Source organism: Haliotis asinina, chromosome 2, assembly GCF_037392515.1.
Source record: "Haliotis asinina isolate JCU_RB_2024 chromosome 2, JCU_Hal_asi_v2, whole genome shotgun sequence".
NCBI lineage: Eukaryota > Metazoa > Mollusca > Gastropoda > Lepetellida > Haliotidae > Haliotis > Haliotis asinina.
In genome coordinates, this window is record NC_090281.1 from 41,375,105 (window position 1) to 41,391,558 (window position 16,454).

A 16,454-nucleotide genomic window follows, 5' to 3' on the forward strand; every position below is an offset into this window, starting at 1 on the left:
GGGCGGTGCATGAGAGCTCACGCAGTTTGGGGTGGTACCGACAAACGGTATGTTGTAGGGTTGAAGGGAGGCAGCAGTGGGGGTACGAGAACACTTGTTACCGACTACCACGAATTACCACTAATCGATTAACAAATTCGACCACAGTCATTTTAGACGACAAACCAACGGCACACGGAGTCAAATTACAATCTGCTATTGTCAGAAGTCGTTTGTCATTTGTGGATCTGTCTGAACACATTATAGTGGTGCACTATCACTGGCAACTACGACCAGCAGGACCGACGCTAGTCACTACCATGCGGTGAGAAAATCCTATATCGTCCAACTATCTTTGTTCTCACGAGCTGCACTTCATTGCAGAAGCAACTTGGAACATAGCGCGTTGTGAGAAATGATAGCATTAATGCCCTGCGTACTTCGAGTGGGTTTCCTAGTAACGTGTGCAAGTGATAGGACCGTGTCGCTTTACGCTCCCACGGTACAAGATTTATTATGGAAAAAACCATCTAGGGTCTTACTCTTACTATTCTCTAATGCAGCAAAAACACCCAAGTTGACTGGTTACCTTCATATGAGGCAACGAGGATAACATGCACACACACACACACACACACTCACACACTCACACACACACACACTTATATATATATATATATATATATATATATATATATGGGATGAAGTTTATATTTACACTGTGTAAGGTTGAGAGAGAGAGAGAGAGAGAGAGAAATCCTCTTAATCCGGGTAGAAATTAGCATAGCTGATTGGCATTGTGAAAGTTAATAAATACGAGCTTATTGATGCGAGATTCTATATCACGTTTAAAGACTCATGGGCGTAGATTCTTTCCAAACCGGTAGAGGGAGCATTCTGTCCCAGTGTCAAGCGATACGCCCAAACGTGCATGCATGGACAGGTTAGTGTAGACAGCACCTGAGGTTCAGTAGACTACACTGTTGCAGTAAACTGTTCCCAGTGGAGTCCAGGTGGGTTCTGAACATGTGTTTGTTTGTGGTCGTGCAAGTGTCTACAGATGTCCAGTGGGATGTTTCGGCAACACTCGCTTTACTAAACCCTCGTCAGGGTATAAGAGTTATGGTGTGGGGTGGCATCACATGGGAGAAAACAGCTTATCATTTTTTTCTGACATCCTGGTATTCTGTGTGTGTAGATGCGAGGATGTATTGCTACATAGTGTAAAGTGCCATAGTTACTGTATTTCCATAGTCAGCGGTTTCTCCAGACCTCTACGTATGGACCATGTCTGTTTTAATACTCCATCTTGTTTTGTCAACTAGAGACGTAGGCCATCGCCCGATGACACAGCACATTGTATTGTTATAGCCTGGGACACTTTTAAGGCAGAGTTGAAAATGGTGCGGCTCAACCGGCAGTGTGATATTCACTAATGCCATGTTACCGTAAATAATGTGAAATGTGAAATATTCAATATGTAAAACCTGTAAATTGAGTTGAATTGTTTCTTCATCAGCAGTGTAAGACTTAGAAATAACTCAGCAATTTTCAAAGTTCATGTACTTTTACTGAAAGAAATATGAACCAACGAAATATTTCAATGACACTACATACACTAACATGTCCTAATTTGACACTTCACGACCACCGACCTACGATGAGGTTTATTTTGAAGTCCTTGTTTGAGGTCAGTCTAAGTATACTTAGTCTCAGTCTATTTCGTTACACTCCACCACTGAGTCTAACAAAACCTAGCAGAAGGTCTTGTCAGGTAACCTTTGAGCGACCAATCAACGTCCAGTCAAACGCGAGACGGTTAAATAGATTTAACCAATCAGACAACGGCTACTATTTAGGGATCGGAGGGACTTTCAAAATATCCAGGCCACTGACACAGATCTCGCCACAAACAAAAATCCGCATATAACACAGTTATTTGACCTGCAGTATATACGCTTTGGGGCTTCTGTTGACATGGTTACCATTAGCTAATATTTCCGCAAGATAACTTCCTTGAATATTGCCCAAAACACAATTTTCGGCGACTGTTTATTCACCGTTGTCATGGTTGTGCGTACGCCGTGTGCATCACCCGGAAGCGAGCGTACGCTAAATGGCATTCGGAATCGTTCGGGTACAAACCTTTTCGAGATAAAAAGTTCAAAAGGTATGTGCGAATGTGCACTTTCGCGATGTGTTAAGCTGTGTTCTAATTGGTCAGTCTCAATCTCGACCTCCCATAAGGTTTTGTTACACTCCGTAGAGGAGTGTAACGAAAAGTACTGAGGATAAGTTTACTTATACTGTATTTGAGTTGTAATATTGTGCTCTGATTTGGCTCGATGTGACAGAAAGTCGCCGACAGCATGGCTGCTCTAACGAAACCATATTGAACACTGATGCCAGTTTTTGATGTGCGTGTTTCACGAACGGCTATCCAGTGTTTCCACCGTACGATCTTTAGCGTTCGTTCGGACCTTCTGTCCATTGTTCGTGGACAAAAGTCAAAATACGCCAACTACTGCTTGACAAGTATTAGATGAGCCACTGAAGTGACAAGAAGGCGGAGCAAGTAGTCTGGACGAGTACACATGGTTGCTACAGGTAGATTGGCGATTAAGCACGTGTAATACATGCTGACTGTGGCGTGAAATCAATACCACTACTGTTTAGCACGTGTCTCGTAGGTCGATTTAGTTCAGCAAGACACCATCACGACACGAATCAGTTTTTGAATGTTTGCAGATTTCAGTTAGATTAACATGGCCAAGTTACGGAAGCATGGGCAAATCGTTCATTTTCAGGCAAGGCAGATAGTCAACAATGTTATCAAGACATGTGCCACCAAAGCAGACGCCGTTTCAAAAAGTAGCCTTGCTGCTGGTCTTTGCAAGGCAACTTTAAAACGGATTGAAGCGGAAGGTGAAAGGGTTTGCGAGTAGGCCTACTTCTATTAGTCCCACCAAGCTGCGCAAACCCAAAACTTTCTTGATGATTTAGATCGGCGTGCATTGCGTCAATTTGTATAAAGTTTATATGAAGTACAAAAGCAACTGCCTACTCTAGATATGATGTATGATATGACAAGAAGTCAGTTGCACTAGAAGGCTTCAAAGGAAAGTTTTCGAAAAAAATCTGAAAAACATGGGGTTTAAATGGCCAAAAACGCAGTCAAATCGTAAGGTTTTAATGGAACGAAAAGGCATCGTTTCAAATGCCTTTGTAATTCTTGCCAAGCAGTAGTATGATATAACAATCAAAACACCATTCGCACGAGGAACTGAACTTTTCAATATTTAAACGACAAACTGTGTCCCTCTTGTTTCAAATGGAATGTTGTGGAGGGCGTTCCCATATATGCAAATTGGGGTCATTTGTCAGGTCGTAGTTCATCTAATACTTGTCAAGCAGTAGTTACCTGACGTAGGTACTCAAACACCTTTTACGAATTGTTGATGAACTCACAACCAATAGTTATCATTTCTTTGAAGCATAATAACTAATGGGAGAGTCAATTCAATGTGTTATCTTTTCTAATACGACAGCCTCACGCAATACCTATTGCCTACATTAAAAATTTTGTCCTCAGTTGCACAGTGAGTGAGTTTACGTTTACGCCGCACTCAGCAATATTCCAGCGGGGGCGGTCTGTAAATAACTGACTCTGGACCAGACAATCCAGTGATCGACAGCTGGAGCATCGATCCCGTTAGTCGGCTCTTAGTCGACAGGCATACTTGCTTTTCACGACAAGCATAATCCCCTTTTACGACAGGCATGGGTTGCTTCAGTTGCATACACTTATCAACATATATAGTCAACTTTGTTAAAATTCCCACACGCTATGTTATATATGTATAACCGTGCAACGTGTGATATATGTACATGCTATCTTTGTTTTATCACTGGACATTAAAAGATTAAATTTACCTAGTGTTGTAAAGACATAGTATTTCCTTGTAAAGGCACTCATCCTCGACACAGTTCATTTTGCACAAAACCTTTCGTTTCTTGGGGCATGTGAGCATTTACCCATCTCAATTTTCAGTTTTTGAGAACTGCTTCTAAATTGGTGAATAGAAAATACGCCTGATAAAAGGTGGATTTATACATCGACTAATATGTTTCATAACCTTGTGACCAAGATGATTGTTAATCTTGCTGATACATACATTTAGCTCTGTCCATAAATTGCAATGGGGGTGGGGGTGGGCGTGGGCGTAGGGGTAGGGGTGTTTTGCAGGGGTGAGCACCACCACCCTTTTCTTCTGAATGTTTAGTAAATGACCATTTCGGGGGAAAATGAAGAGTGCAGCACACACACACACCCTTTCAGAAAGCTGTATTCGCCCCTAGAAATATTAATTACGTAATCTGAAAGGCTGTGGGTACTGTCTCAAAAACAATCTCTTTCAGTAAACAGGAATGGTGTGGAAAAACTTAAGAATAGCGATTGTTGTTTCAAATTGCTTTTTCATGCACTTTAGTATCTAAATTCTTTTCTGAGTTTCAAATCATTTAGAACTTCAAAATATTGTCACTGGTCCATTCAATGAAATAGGCAACAGCCAGGAGATTAACCGTGCACTGCACCATGAACTTTGTTGTTATAAACTGTAGGGGTCATGGGCTGCAATGTTTTGTGAAGGTTACTATTCTGAAAAAAAGAACCAAATAATATTACTAATGCACTGCTTATCTCAAACATAGCGAAATCCCATTTTGAATGTATGAGTGTCACATTCCTACAGCCTATTTGTATAATCGCGCAACGTGTGATATATGTACATGCTATCTGAGGTGTTACATTCCTACATGCTATGTTTTATTGTATAATTGCACAATGTGTAATATATCTACATGCTATCTGAGGTGTTACATTCCTACATGCTATGTTTTATTGTATAATTGCACAATGTGTAATATATCTACATGCTATCTGAGGTGTTACATTCCTACATGCTATGTTTTATTGTATAATTGCACAATGTGTAATATATCTACATACTATCTGAGGTGTTACTTTCCTGCATGATGTGCTATATATGTATAATCGCGCAACGTGTGATATGCCTTCATGCTATCTGAGGTGTTACATTCCTACGGCATATGTTATATATGCATAATCGCGCAACGTGTGATATATGTACATGCTATCTGAGGTGTTACATTCCTACATGTTACGTTATATTGTATAATCGCACAACGTGTGATATATCTTCATGCTTTCTGAGGTGTCACATTCCTACATGCTATGTTTTATATATGTATAACCGCGCAACGTGTGATATATCTGCATGTCTTTGGATTTGTGTCTGCACACCACCGGGATACACCTGGGATATATTTCAGACTGATTTGAGGTACGCTGTACGGAATCTGTCAGTCACATGGAACGGAATCTGAAATGTTCCCTGAAAGATGATGCAGCTTGACTATTGTCTTTTACCAGGAGAAAACGAATCATTCAGTCCGTCACACAGCCAATTTGCCATCTGGCGTACCCCCTACACGACGAGGTCTACATAGTTCTGTAATTGAATGGATTACAGTTCAATAGATATTTGCAGGTCCAAGGCGTATCTCGAGTCATATTGACATGACCGTTTGCTTGAAAGCGAACTCAACGCGTCAGCACATATATTTTATGCGCGCTTTTGTCACTCCCTGTGCTGCCACTTTTTGATCTGAGTGCGCAGCACACGCAGATTTTCATAGCAGTCCATGGATGTATGAAGTGTCTGCGGTGTACTTTACACCCACCATCAACCATATTTTACACAACACTAATTTTAAAACACACAAAAATGGTTATGGACTTTGAACATAACAAGAGGTCGTCGTGGGCGAGTTGTCAAGGGTGAGTTGTCGCGGGTGACAGGCTAGTGATCTAGCTAAGTTCAGGTACCGGCATCGAACCCACCCGTGACCGGGTGGGTAATCCTTGGGCTCAGCTTAGTGGGCTGACTCCTTCAGTGTTGTCATAACCTTCTAGTGTTATGGACACAACCATTGTGCACTTGCGACGAAGTGTCCCAGTCCATCCAGCTGTGAATGGGTACCTCGCAGAGATGGGAAATCCATTTTAACCTGGTGAGTCTAAATGGCCATTGGGGTGAATATTCCACAGGGTGTTGGGATTGAAAATAACATGTGCCATTGAGATTGACATCCAATCACCAAGTGGAAAAACGAAGTGCCACTTGAGAATCATCACTGCATCACTATAATGAGAGACGTGCTTCACCACTTGGAGCCCATCTCCAGTGCTACCATTATGACAGCACACCCATCGAGAGACAAGTGTTTCACCATGTGGTGCCCACCTCCAGTGCTACCATTATGACTGTACGGCCAAAGTGAAACAAGTGTTTCACCATGTGGTGCCTATCTCCAGTGCTACCATTATGACAGCACGGCCAAAGTGAGACAAGTGTTTCACCATGTGGTGCCCACCTCCAGTGCTACCATTATGACAGCACGACCATAGTGAAACAAGTGCTTCACCATTTGGTGTCCATCTCCAGTGCTACCATCATGACAGCATAGACATTGTGAGAGAAGTACTTCACCATGCTGTGTCCGTCTCCAGTACCACCAATATGACAGCACAGCCGAAGTGAAAGAAGTACTTCACCATGTGGTGCCTATCTCCAGTCCTACTATCATTACAGCCCGGCTATAGTGAGAGAGGTACTTCACAATGTGGTGCTCATCTTACAGCATGACTACAGTGACAGAACTGCTTTTAAACGATGGTGCCCAATACATGTGCATATATCGGTCGGGTGGGCTCCTCGTCATCTCGGATTCGTTGCCTTGCCATCGGTATATCGCCTCGGGTCGCCCTGGCGTCCTCGACGTCTTGGGACTTTGTAGCAGAAAAAGAAGATCAGAGTTAAAAAGATAGAAACACCGGACTTAAGCTGGTTAAGCAGCACCCCCAGCTGGTCAACAAGAAGCAGAGGGATTAGTTGAATGTCACTACTCTATCCAAGATCAACAAACAGAAATTTGTATCCAGCATCTACATCGACCATCAGTGCAGTTGGAATGGAAGCCCCTATAATTGTAGTAGAATGATCCAGCCTTGGGTAGCTTCTTTCTAGCAACGTACTTACCATCCACGGCCACTAGACATTTGTGCTAGTTCTATCTGGAACTTTAATCTTAGCAACCTCCTTCCACTCATCTTCAGTTCTGGGACACCTGTGTACTTCGGCCTATGTCAATAATGCTAATGGCTTTGTCCACCTCTGGTAAAACATTTTGTACTAATTTCAACTCAGAGCCTGTTCTGTAGACTTGCATAGGAAGCTAAGAGTGTTTGCAAGCTTGAGTCCCATCTCCCATGAATGCTGTCTTTTTCTCAAGATGAGGTGGTTAATTACTCTCCACCGTCTCTTGGAACTATACTAGCAACATAAAAAACTGTGCATTGTCAAAATATTACCCCACTTGATAGGTACGATAACAATGTCAAAGGTACACATAAACTTCGATGGAGGGATCATGAGACCATAACAGGAGAATTTCAGTTGAAAAGTCAATCACAATGACGTCATGAGTCCACAAGCAGGACAGAGGTCAAACGACTATGTCACAAGCTCAATAACAGGTATGTCCACCAATGGCATTGAGAACAGCAGTGTATCGACGACGCATAGAGCCTGTCAGACGTGCAAGGCAGGCTTGCGCGATAAGACGCCAAATTCTCTCAAGTTCTGTCGCAAGGTCAAGGACATTATAAGGAAGATAGACGTCGTAGACGTCGATGCATCTCGTCCCAAACATGCTCTATCGGGGGGAAGGTACCACAGGTCGAAGAATTTGATCCATGTAGTCCACACCAGCAAAATTGCCCTGGACAATCACCAAAGGAGTTCTTTGGCGTGCTGTTGTTCAACCCCGAATCATCACAGAACCACCACCAAAGCGATTCCTCTCTAAGACACAGGAGTGTGCATAACGTTCTCCCATGCGTCTTTAGGCACGTTGACGTCCATCACTATGGGAAATGTTAAATCTGGTCTCATCTGTAAAAACAACATTTGTCCATCAAATCAAGGATCTGCGGACATGATTTCGGCACCACATTCGGCGAGTTTGTAGTTGACGTTGTGTCAGGATAGATCGTATGGCGGGGTGTCGTGGTCTGATCCCGTGATAACGTAAACGTTGTCGAACTGTGTTGGGCTGAATACGGCAAAGTCCTGGGATGGTCCGGGCAGTCGTCACTGCAGTCTAAAACCTGTGGTGAAGATGGTTCACCCTTATCTGTCCTGTCTTGTCTTGGCGTTGTTACGTGTGGACGTCCAGAACGTGGCCGATGGATGACGTCATTTGTCTTCTGGTGGCGTCTCACCTGTGCAGAAATGGTGTTCCGGTGGCAGTGGAAATGTGCAACCACTTGTCGTTGAGACATTCCCCAACGGGCTATCCCAATGTTCTCATAACGTTGTACAAACGTTAGCATTGGCATGCTATACGTTTCAATAGCCTATACTATTTTGAACGATCGCAACGGCAGGGGTTGAGCTTTCCAGTGACAGTATTGTGTGGTATTCATTTGCTCGGTTTCTCTTTCCCAGACTGCACGTGCAAGGACGAAACCACTGACGTCACGGAACGTTGCACGTTCATGCATGTTGGATACATGCCACTAATCTGTGAGTTTAAATCCTTATGTTTCTACACAGGTTTGATAAATTTAGATTGTATTTTTTTTTGTATGCACAGTTTCTTGTTGTGCCTAGTATGGTTTGGGGTAATTCTGAAGTAATGTCTGTAGGCATTTGGATCTTCCTTGTGGAGTCCTCTCAAAAACTCATCATAATGTGCGAAGTAATGTCTTCTAGTCAACCATCACATCACCCACACGGTCCTTCCTTTCCTTTTTCTGCTCGGGGTTACGTATTCTCCTTTAACCAGCGTTTGTTACATTTTCCCCTGGGCTCCTTTCACGAAGTAATCTTTACTAAGTGAGTGAGTTTAGTTTCACACCTCACCCAGCAATATTCCAGCTATATGGCGGCGGTCTGTGAATAATCGAGTCAATCCAATGGTCAACAGCATGAGCATCGATCTGCGCAATTGGGAACCGATGACCATCCGATCCCGTTAGTCGCCTCTTACAAGCATAGTCGCCTTTATGGCAAGCATGCGTTGCTGCGGGCCTAATCTACCCCGGACCTTCACGGGTCCAACCTTCACTAAGGTTAACCTTAACTCCCATACTTTAACAAATGCACCAAGGTTACCTTGGTGACTTACGATCACCTTTGCGCTTTGTGAAAGTAGGCCCAGGGTGCCCTTGTAGAAAAATACCATAGCCCTAAGGTGACCGTAGGTCCCATACCTCAACACAGACTTGCGCTAAGGTTGCTTTAGCCTTTAAGAAGTAACATTGCTGCACCTGCGAGATATAGACACCTCTTCTGTCCAGCAGTTACAGCTTGTTCTCTGGTGTTCAACAAGTAGGTTCACAGCAAGTCGAGGAATGCATGAAGCTCGGGGTGATGCCTGTTACTTACGCAGCATGACAAAATAATACAACGACTGCTGCACGCATGCGTGGAGTGTTTGTGTCAATGCATGCCCATGCTGGAACAATGTGCGTTGTGCGCACCACGTATACCAAACGTAAACAATGCGCCAACAGTATTTGACTTAGACGTAAATAAATCTGGCGAAAGCGTGCCATTGCGTGACAATGCGCGCCATTTCGTGCCATGTGGGTAATTTATGCTTAAACAGGACGCAAACTATACTTAACGCTTTCATGCAACTATCTTAATTACACGCACTGAAGAGACGAATTGCGCGACAGTGCGTAGGCAAAATTGGTGTAAGTGTCAATGCGGCATGTCTCTTGGAACTAGTTGCCATGCCTAAGACCTGGGTTCGAATCCCCACATAGGTACATTTCTGTTGTTCACCGACATGATATTCCTAGAATAATGTTAAAAGCGGCGAAAAACCAAAGTCACTCACTCTCTTGCATTGAAATGATCACCATCAAGCATATCCTGCTTGACTGTGTGGACCCTTCAAAACGTAAAGGATTCACATTATCAGCAGTAAGTACCCGAGTGAGCGAGCATATTATTATGAACTACTGACGTAAAATTGGTCTGCATCATAAATTGCAACTAGGCATGTGTTTGACAAACTGCCTGCATTAAAATGCGGCGTTGTGGCGTTATCTAATTGTAAATAATATCGCAATGAAGAAATGTGTATTTTAGAAAATTCCGATTTTGTAATTGGAATGTTATTTTCTTTAGACTTAGAGAAACCATACCATTTCGCACACAGTTTGAGTTGAAACAGCTTAAGAGGCTGTCGACGGAGGTTTGTAAACGTTATTAACGCTGCTTTCTCAGCTGTCCGCTGTCCGTTTCTGAGCAATCACTTTTTATATGGATCTGGTTTGACACTCACGATCATTGAATTCTGTCAAGTCAAAAAGACGCGACTGAATGTCGGGGTCACTCGAACAAACTATGCGAGGCCTGCATAGTTGCCTCTATAACGTTGACAAATGATTCTCACGTCACATTCGGGTGGCTCTATATACGGGAGAGTGTGCGGGTTTTCGCACGTGCAAATGGTTGTAGAAATAATCTTAACTGATTTAGTTTGTTCTCCACATAAACCTATCCTGTTTACCGCATGTGCCAGTCCTTTATAGGAAACAGGTCGATATATACCAGATTGCAGATTTTCAAAGGAGTACACAAAATGTTTATGATACAAACTCTGTTCCTGGCGATATATGGACCACCTTGTTTGTTTGTCGTTATATACTCAAAGCCACTAAACACGCAACTTCAAAAACAAAGCTTCTTTAATCCAACAAATTTCATAAAAAAATTCATAACATTTGATAGGAACGATACAACAATCATTTATGGGTAATTTCATGAATAAATTCATTTCAAATGGGAGAAATTCGAAGGTCCGATATTGTTGAAACACATCAGGGGTCAGTATCCTGTATGTCCACCTTGAACTCTGACACATTCCTGAAGCCGCCTTCGCATGGACTAGCACAGATGTCGCACTACACGCTGGGGATAGCTTACCAATGATTCTGGAGTGCCTGGGTCAACTCTATTAGAGTTCCTGGTCGCACAGCTTGGGTTCGAACCCGTCGTCCACGTTCATACCAAAGGCTATTGGATTCATGTCAGGCGACATAGCGGGCCAACACATAAGACGGACATTTTGATTGTTCAGAAAGTCTCTCGTTAACCTGGTAGCATGAGGTCGGGGGTTGTCATGCTGTAACACGAGTCGTCTACGGACACCATGTTGAGCCAGCAGTGGAAGCAACACTGGGCGGAGGATGTTACCAACATAACGTTGAGCATTCAGGTTGCCTTGGACCTCCACTAACTGTGACCTGAAGTTGTCATTGATGCAGCCCCTTTCCTGCACACAGTTACGGGCAAAGCATTCACGTCGACGTCGGTAGATACGCTGACGTCCATCAACAACACTGAGGTTGAATCGGGATTCATCAGCGAAGATGACATTCCCCCACGGTGTGTTACCCAGATACTCCCGATTTGCGGCCCATCGTTGTCTGGCAAGTCGATGACGGTGCAACAGGATCTGGCCAATGTACGGTCGACGACAGTGTATTTCTTGTGCAGCCAGATGTCTTTGGACTGTTTGAGGACCGATCTGACGTTGCCGTGTCCCAAGTGTTCCCCTTGCAGTGGCAGTGGCTGTCTGGAACCTGTTGTGCCAGTGCTGTAACCGGATGTGACGATCCTGAGTAGCCACAGGTGGCACTGGTGGCGCACCAGGTCGGGGTCGGTCTGCAACTCTTCCAGCGGCGCTGCAACGTTATCTCAGACGAGCAATAGTGGATGGATGGACATGAAAGTGTCTGGCGACGACTGCCCTTGTAGCACCGTGATCCAGCATGCCAAGGGCTCTGTTCCTGTTCTGTAGTGTAAGGCGTGGCATTTTTCCAGACTGAGAAATGTTCAAATTTGCAGCGGTATTTAAAGGGCCATAGTGCATGAATTGCACGTGCAAAAGGTGGGACACGAGTTTGCTCAATTTCCTGCAATGAGACAATCGCTGCGTTTGCACCACTTAAGTTCATTTCCGAGAACTGATGTTGGGTTCAAAACCAAAACTCCACAAAAAGAGACCAAGCACTAGGGGTACCTATGTGCCATTAGTAAAAGAAATCCACGGAAATCTTAACTAGATATATTTCCCAAATTAGGCCTTGCGTTTTAATGGCTTTGACTATATATACGATACCGTCTGGTGTTAGGTCAGCAGTGGGTGAGGAATGTCGACTGATCACAAGCTACTGTCCCGTTGATAGTTTCATTACTGAACAAAATCCTTCCACATTCTGACATGTTCTGCCAGTTACGCTGAGGAAACGCTACTTTCTCGCTGCTCAACTGACTTAAAGACAGTTGATAGCAGCAGATTAAAATAATAACTAAAGGAAACAAGGCTCCCTTTCATACAAGGTACCACGGTAATATTACATGCAGGCACACATACATGCATACACACACTGTTACAGTTACCTTGAAGTTGATAAGTTATCAGGATATGGTTTAGGCTGGACATACTATGACCGCAGTTAGAACGGTCACACTAATTCCCCCGGAGTATAAACATGTGTCAGCAAACCAACCCTGCAGTGCTACGTTTGAGGCGAAAGTGCCCTACCTTCATATAATGTGGCATATTGTGGGTAGGTAAGGTAATACTTCCCCTCTGACCAGTGGCCGTGTAACACTGCGCTCACCTGACAGTAGTAACAGACAAGTACACTTGCAGTGTTTACCACTATCTCGTGGGTGACCCACTTTATGAACATTACGCATGCGCAGTGTGTCGCGTAAGTCCAGAGAGTAGCCCTGGAGGAAACCCTAGATATTGAAAAACTCTATTTTATTGCATAATTCGAGTTTGTCAGTTGTGAGTAAGTAAAACCCCCGATCGAGGATTACCCTGACTGGCAGATGGGAGGTGACTGAACAAAGAGGATGATTCAAACCTCGGAAAAAGTGGACACAAGCAGACCACCAGTTGTTGGGCATATGAGCTTCAACCATAACCATGTTGAGAACGAAACACAGTCGGCCAGGGAAAACTCGGTGGAAGGTAACGTCCACTCGCTTCTAAGCTTGTTTTGCTAATGTTTCCTGTCCAACTTGCCTTGTTTGGGATTCTCGTGAAATTCAGATAGCGTTATGTCAGACGAAGAGCGAGACCCATGCTGCACGCTTTTTCCTGGTCGCGAACAAGCTCGCGAACAGCATGGTGTTCCGGGAGTTTATGTGAGGTCAACTACCCTGGCTGGACACAGTTAGCCAGCTCAATAAGGAATGGACAACAATGTACGATATAACAGGACCAAACTGGAACACACACACGGGCTATAGTGTTGTCAGTGAAATAAAAACTTGCAGTGAAATAGTCAGCTAATGAAGTACATGATCGTTTTCTTGTGTGTATATATATATAGCCGTGTATGTGGTATAAAGCATGGCAATGTGGATACATTGTGCCTATAGCTTGTTCCAAACATGGTCTATGAATTAAGGTTATTTGCGGAAAAGTTCTCCAGACTGAAAGTATTGACAGACGTGAATATATTCGGTGGAAATAGTGTTTCTGTCCTTTAATATTAACTTGGTTATGTCAAAATATGAATGCTGGCCATTCTTTAATTGTTCATTCACAAACACAAGGAAGTTATCACTCAGAATGTAAGCTTGCGATAAAGTAGTATACTACATACACAGGAAGCATACAGATACATGATTGTAAACTTGTGTCAGTATAGTAGCATGTTATATACACTTGCAGCTTGTGTCAGTATAGCAGTATATTATATGCACAGGAAGCATACAGAATGTAAACTTGTGTCACTATGGCAGTACAGTGTACTCTTGTCTATACCGGCATCACTCAGGACCAAATACTAATGCTGGTTCTGACAGAGTGCCGGTATAGGCAGTTTGCTTAGGCAGTGTACTCTTGTCTATACCGGCATCACTCAGGACCAAATACTAATGCTGGTTCTGACAGAGTGCCGGTATAGGCAGTTTGCTTATGACGCTGGTGCACATTGGAAGTTCTTTGTCATATTGACAATAAGTCACTCACTTTAGCATGAACAACATGGCTGAATAAGGAACAAGGCAGTCTTTATTCATTCAAATAAAAAAGAAAGGTATAGTTACCCTTTTCTGAATAATTTCAGGAATTGTGTCGTTACATTACACAACTCTTGATCTTGCCCTTGCTCGTTTTCATAGTGAAAATGCTCACTATTTGTCACTCGATGTAAGTGACACATACACTCAGTAATAAACAAGATACAGAATGTAAACTTGTGTCACTATTGTACTATATTATATATACCGGCAGCATACAGAATGTAAACTTGTGTCACTATTGTACTATATTATATATACCGGCAGCATACAGAATGTAAACTTAAGTCACTATTGTACTATATTATATATATCGGCAGCATTCGGAATGTAGACTTGTGTCACTATTGTACTATATTATATACAGTGGCAGCATTCAGAATGTAAACACGAGTCAATATAGTAGTAAATTATATATACTTGCAGCGTATGGAATGTAAACTTGTGTCGCAATGGTAGTGTATAATATACACTGGCAACATACAGAATGTAAGCTTGTGTCACTAAGGTAGTGTATTATGTATACTGGCAGCATACAGACTGTAAAATTGTGTCGCTATGGTAGTATATTATCTACACTGGCAGCGTACAGAGTGTAAACGTGTGTTGATGAAGGACTATTCGTAGTTCACCCTCCATGTTTTCATGTGCAACCGTTCATGTCTAATTACTGTTCAAAAACCTTGCATTTCACCTTTGTGTAATTTTTACTTATGCCATTCATGATCATGGAGTACATTGAATTATATACCTTACCTTTCTCAGTAGCAATGTTCGTAAGAGGCGACTAAAGGGATTGGGTGGTCAGGCTCGCTTACTTGGTTGACGCATGTCATCGGTTCCCAATTGCGCAGATCGATGCTGATGTTGTTGATCACTGGATTGTCAGGTCTAGACTCGATTATTTACAGACCGCCGCCATATAGCTGGAATATTGCTGGGTGCGGCGTAAAACTAAAGGCACTCACTCACTCAGTAGCAATGTTCCTTTTCCCTATTTATCCCTCTGATTTTTAGGGCTTCCGACTCTCCAATTAGTAGAGACCAGTTATCCTAATAAAATGACTCTTCAGTTTCTAAAACAACAATTCTCTCTTCGTTCAAATAGGGATGTGCCATGTGTATAAATTTCAATACAGTGTTCTCAACACACAGTGTCATCACACTGTTAACACATTACACTGTAACACATTGTTAGATAAAACATGTCTGACAACAGTGTTTCACAAATTATGACATGTTACCATAATAATTCTAAAAACTAGAATTAACTCTAGTCTTAACCAAGAGGCTAAAAGATTCGTTTTTAATTTTTTTAAAGTTAAAAACGAATTACGAACAGCGCCACAGTGCCTCAGCGTACCATTGGCGACTCCACCGATAGAAACCAGATTTTTAATGCAGTTGCGACCAAATTAGGACATCTATTATTGGAAAACTTATGCAAATGGATGTATGTAATCAGCTATGAAAATTTGTCACACGTAAATAATCATCATGAAAGCTTTTATTTTGAGTGTATTCGCAGTATCAATACACATACAAGCAAGCCGGATTTTGGCCAGTGGATTTTTTATGAGCTCTGCGAATGTGGGTTGAAAAATAATGTGAAACCACCCAATACAGAATGAAAAGTTCTATCAATACAGTATATTACATACACTCGCAGCATACAGAATGTAAACTTGTGTTAAAGGTCACATGCAACGTAAAACACAACTGTGTAGATTCTGATACCTTTTGGTATGCACTTACCGAAACAAATCATAAAAAATGCCAATTCAACCTATAAACCCACGGTGAAAAAAAGCCTGACATATCGGAGTTCAAATGATTCACTAAATTTCCCCCAGCTCTGGGGGAAAAAGTGGTTTGAACAGCTATGCGGTTCGTGGAGCATGAAACAGTGTGCGTGACATCATGAGCAGTAGTCAAATCTTGGTTGTGTACGTAAACAAGTGAATAATGCACTCGTTACATAAAAATGCATATTGATTGTGATAAGCATACTCTTGTCAAGAGACAAAACTCAGTGTCTGTATTTTTGACACCCATATGTCTGCCTGTCTGTCTGCTAACGACAATATGCAATGCACAACTTCAAGTATTGTCTCGCTGTCTCAGATCAGCCACAGCCAAACTGAAAACCTTTGGACACAGATGCTTCTCGTTCACATCCGCCTTTCTCTGGAATGATCTGCCCGTCTTTATTAAAAACACTGAAACGCTGTCTACCTTCCAGTCAAAGCTGAAAACTTTCCTCTT

The 16,454-nt window shown here is 42.6% G+C and overlaps 1 protein-coding gene across 1 annotated transcript in view; it reads left to right on the forward strand.

Annotated features, from left to right (window-relative positions):
• Positions 1-12,853: 12,853 nt before the first annotated feature.
• Positions 12,854-16,454, forward strand: part of LOC137273712 (nuclear receptor subfamily 5 group A member 2-like) — a 225,745-nt gene continuing 222,144 nt past the window's right edge. Inside the window, exon 1 of the mRNA XM_067806514.1 lies at positions 12,854-13,131. Coding sequence (XP_067662615.1) covers positions 13,014-13,131 — 118 coding nt within the window. The 5' untranslated portion in view covers positions 12,854-13,013. The remainder of the gene's footprint in view (positions 13,132-16,454) is intronic.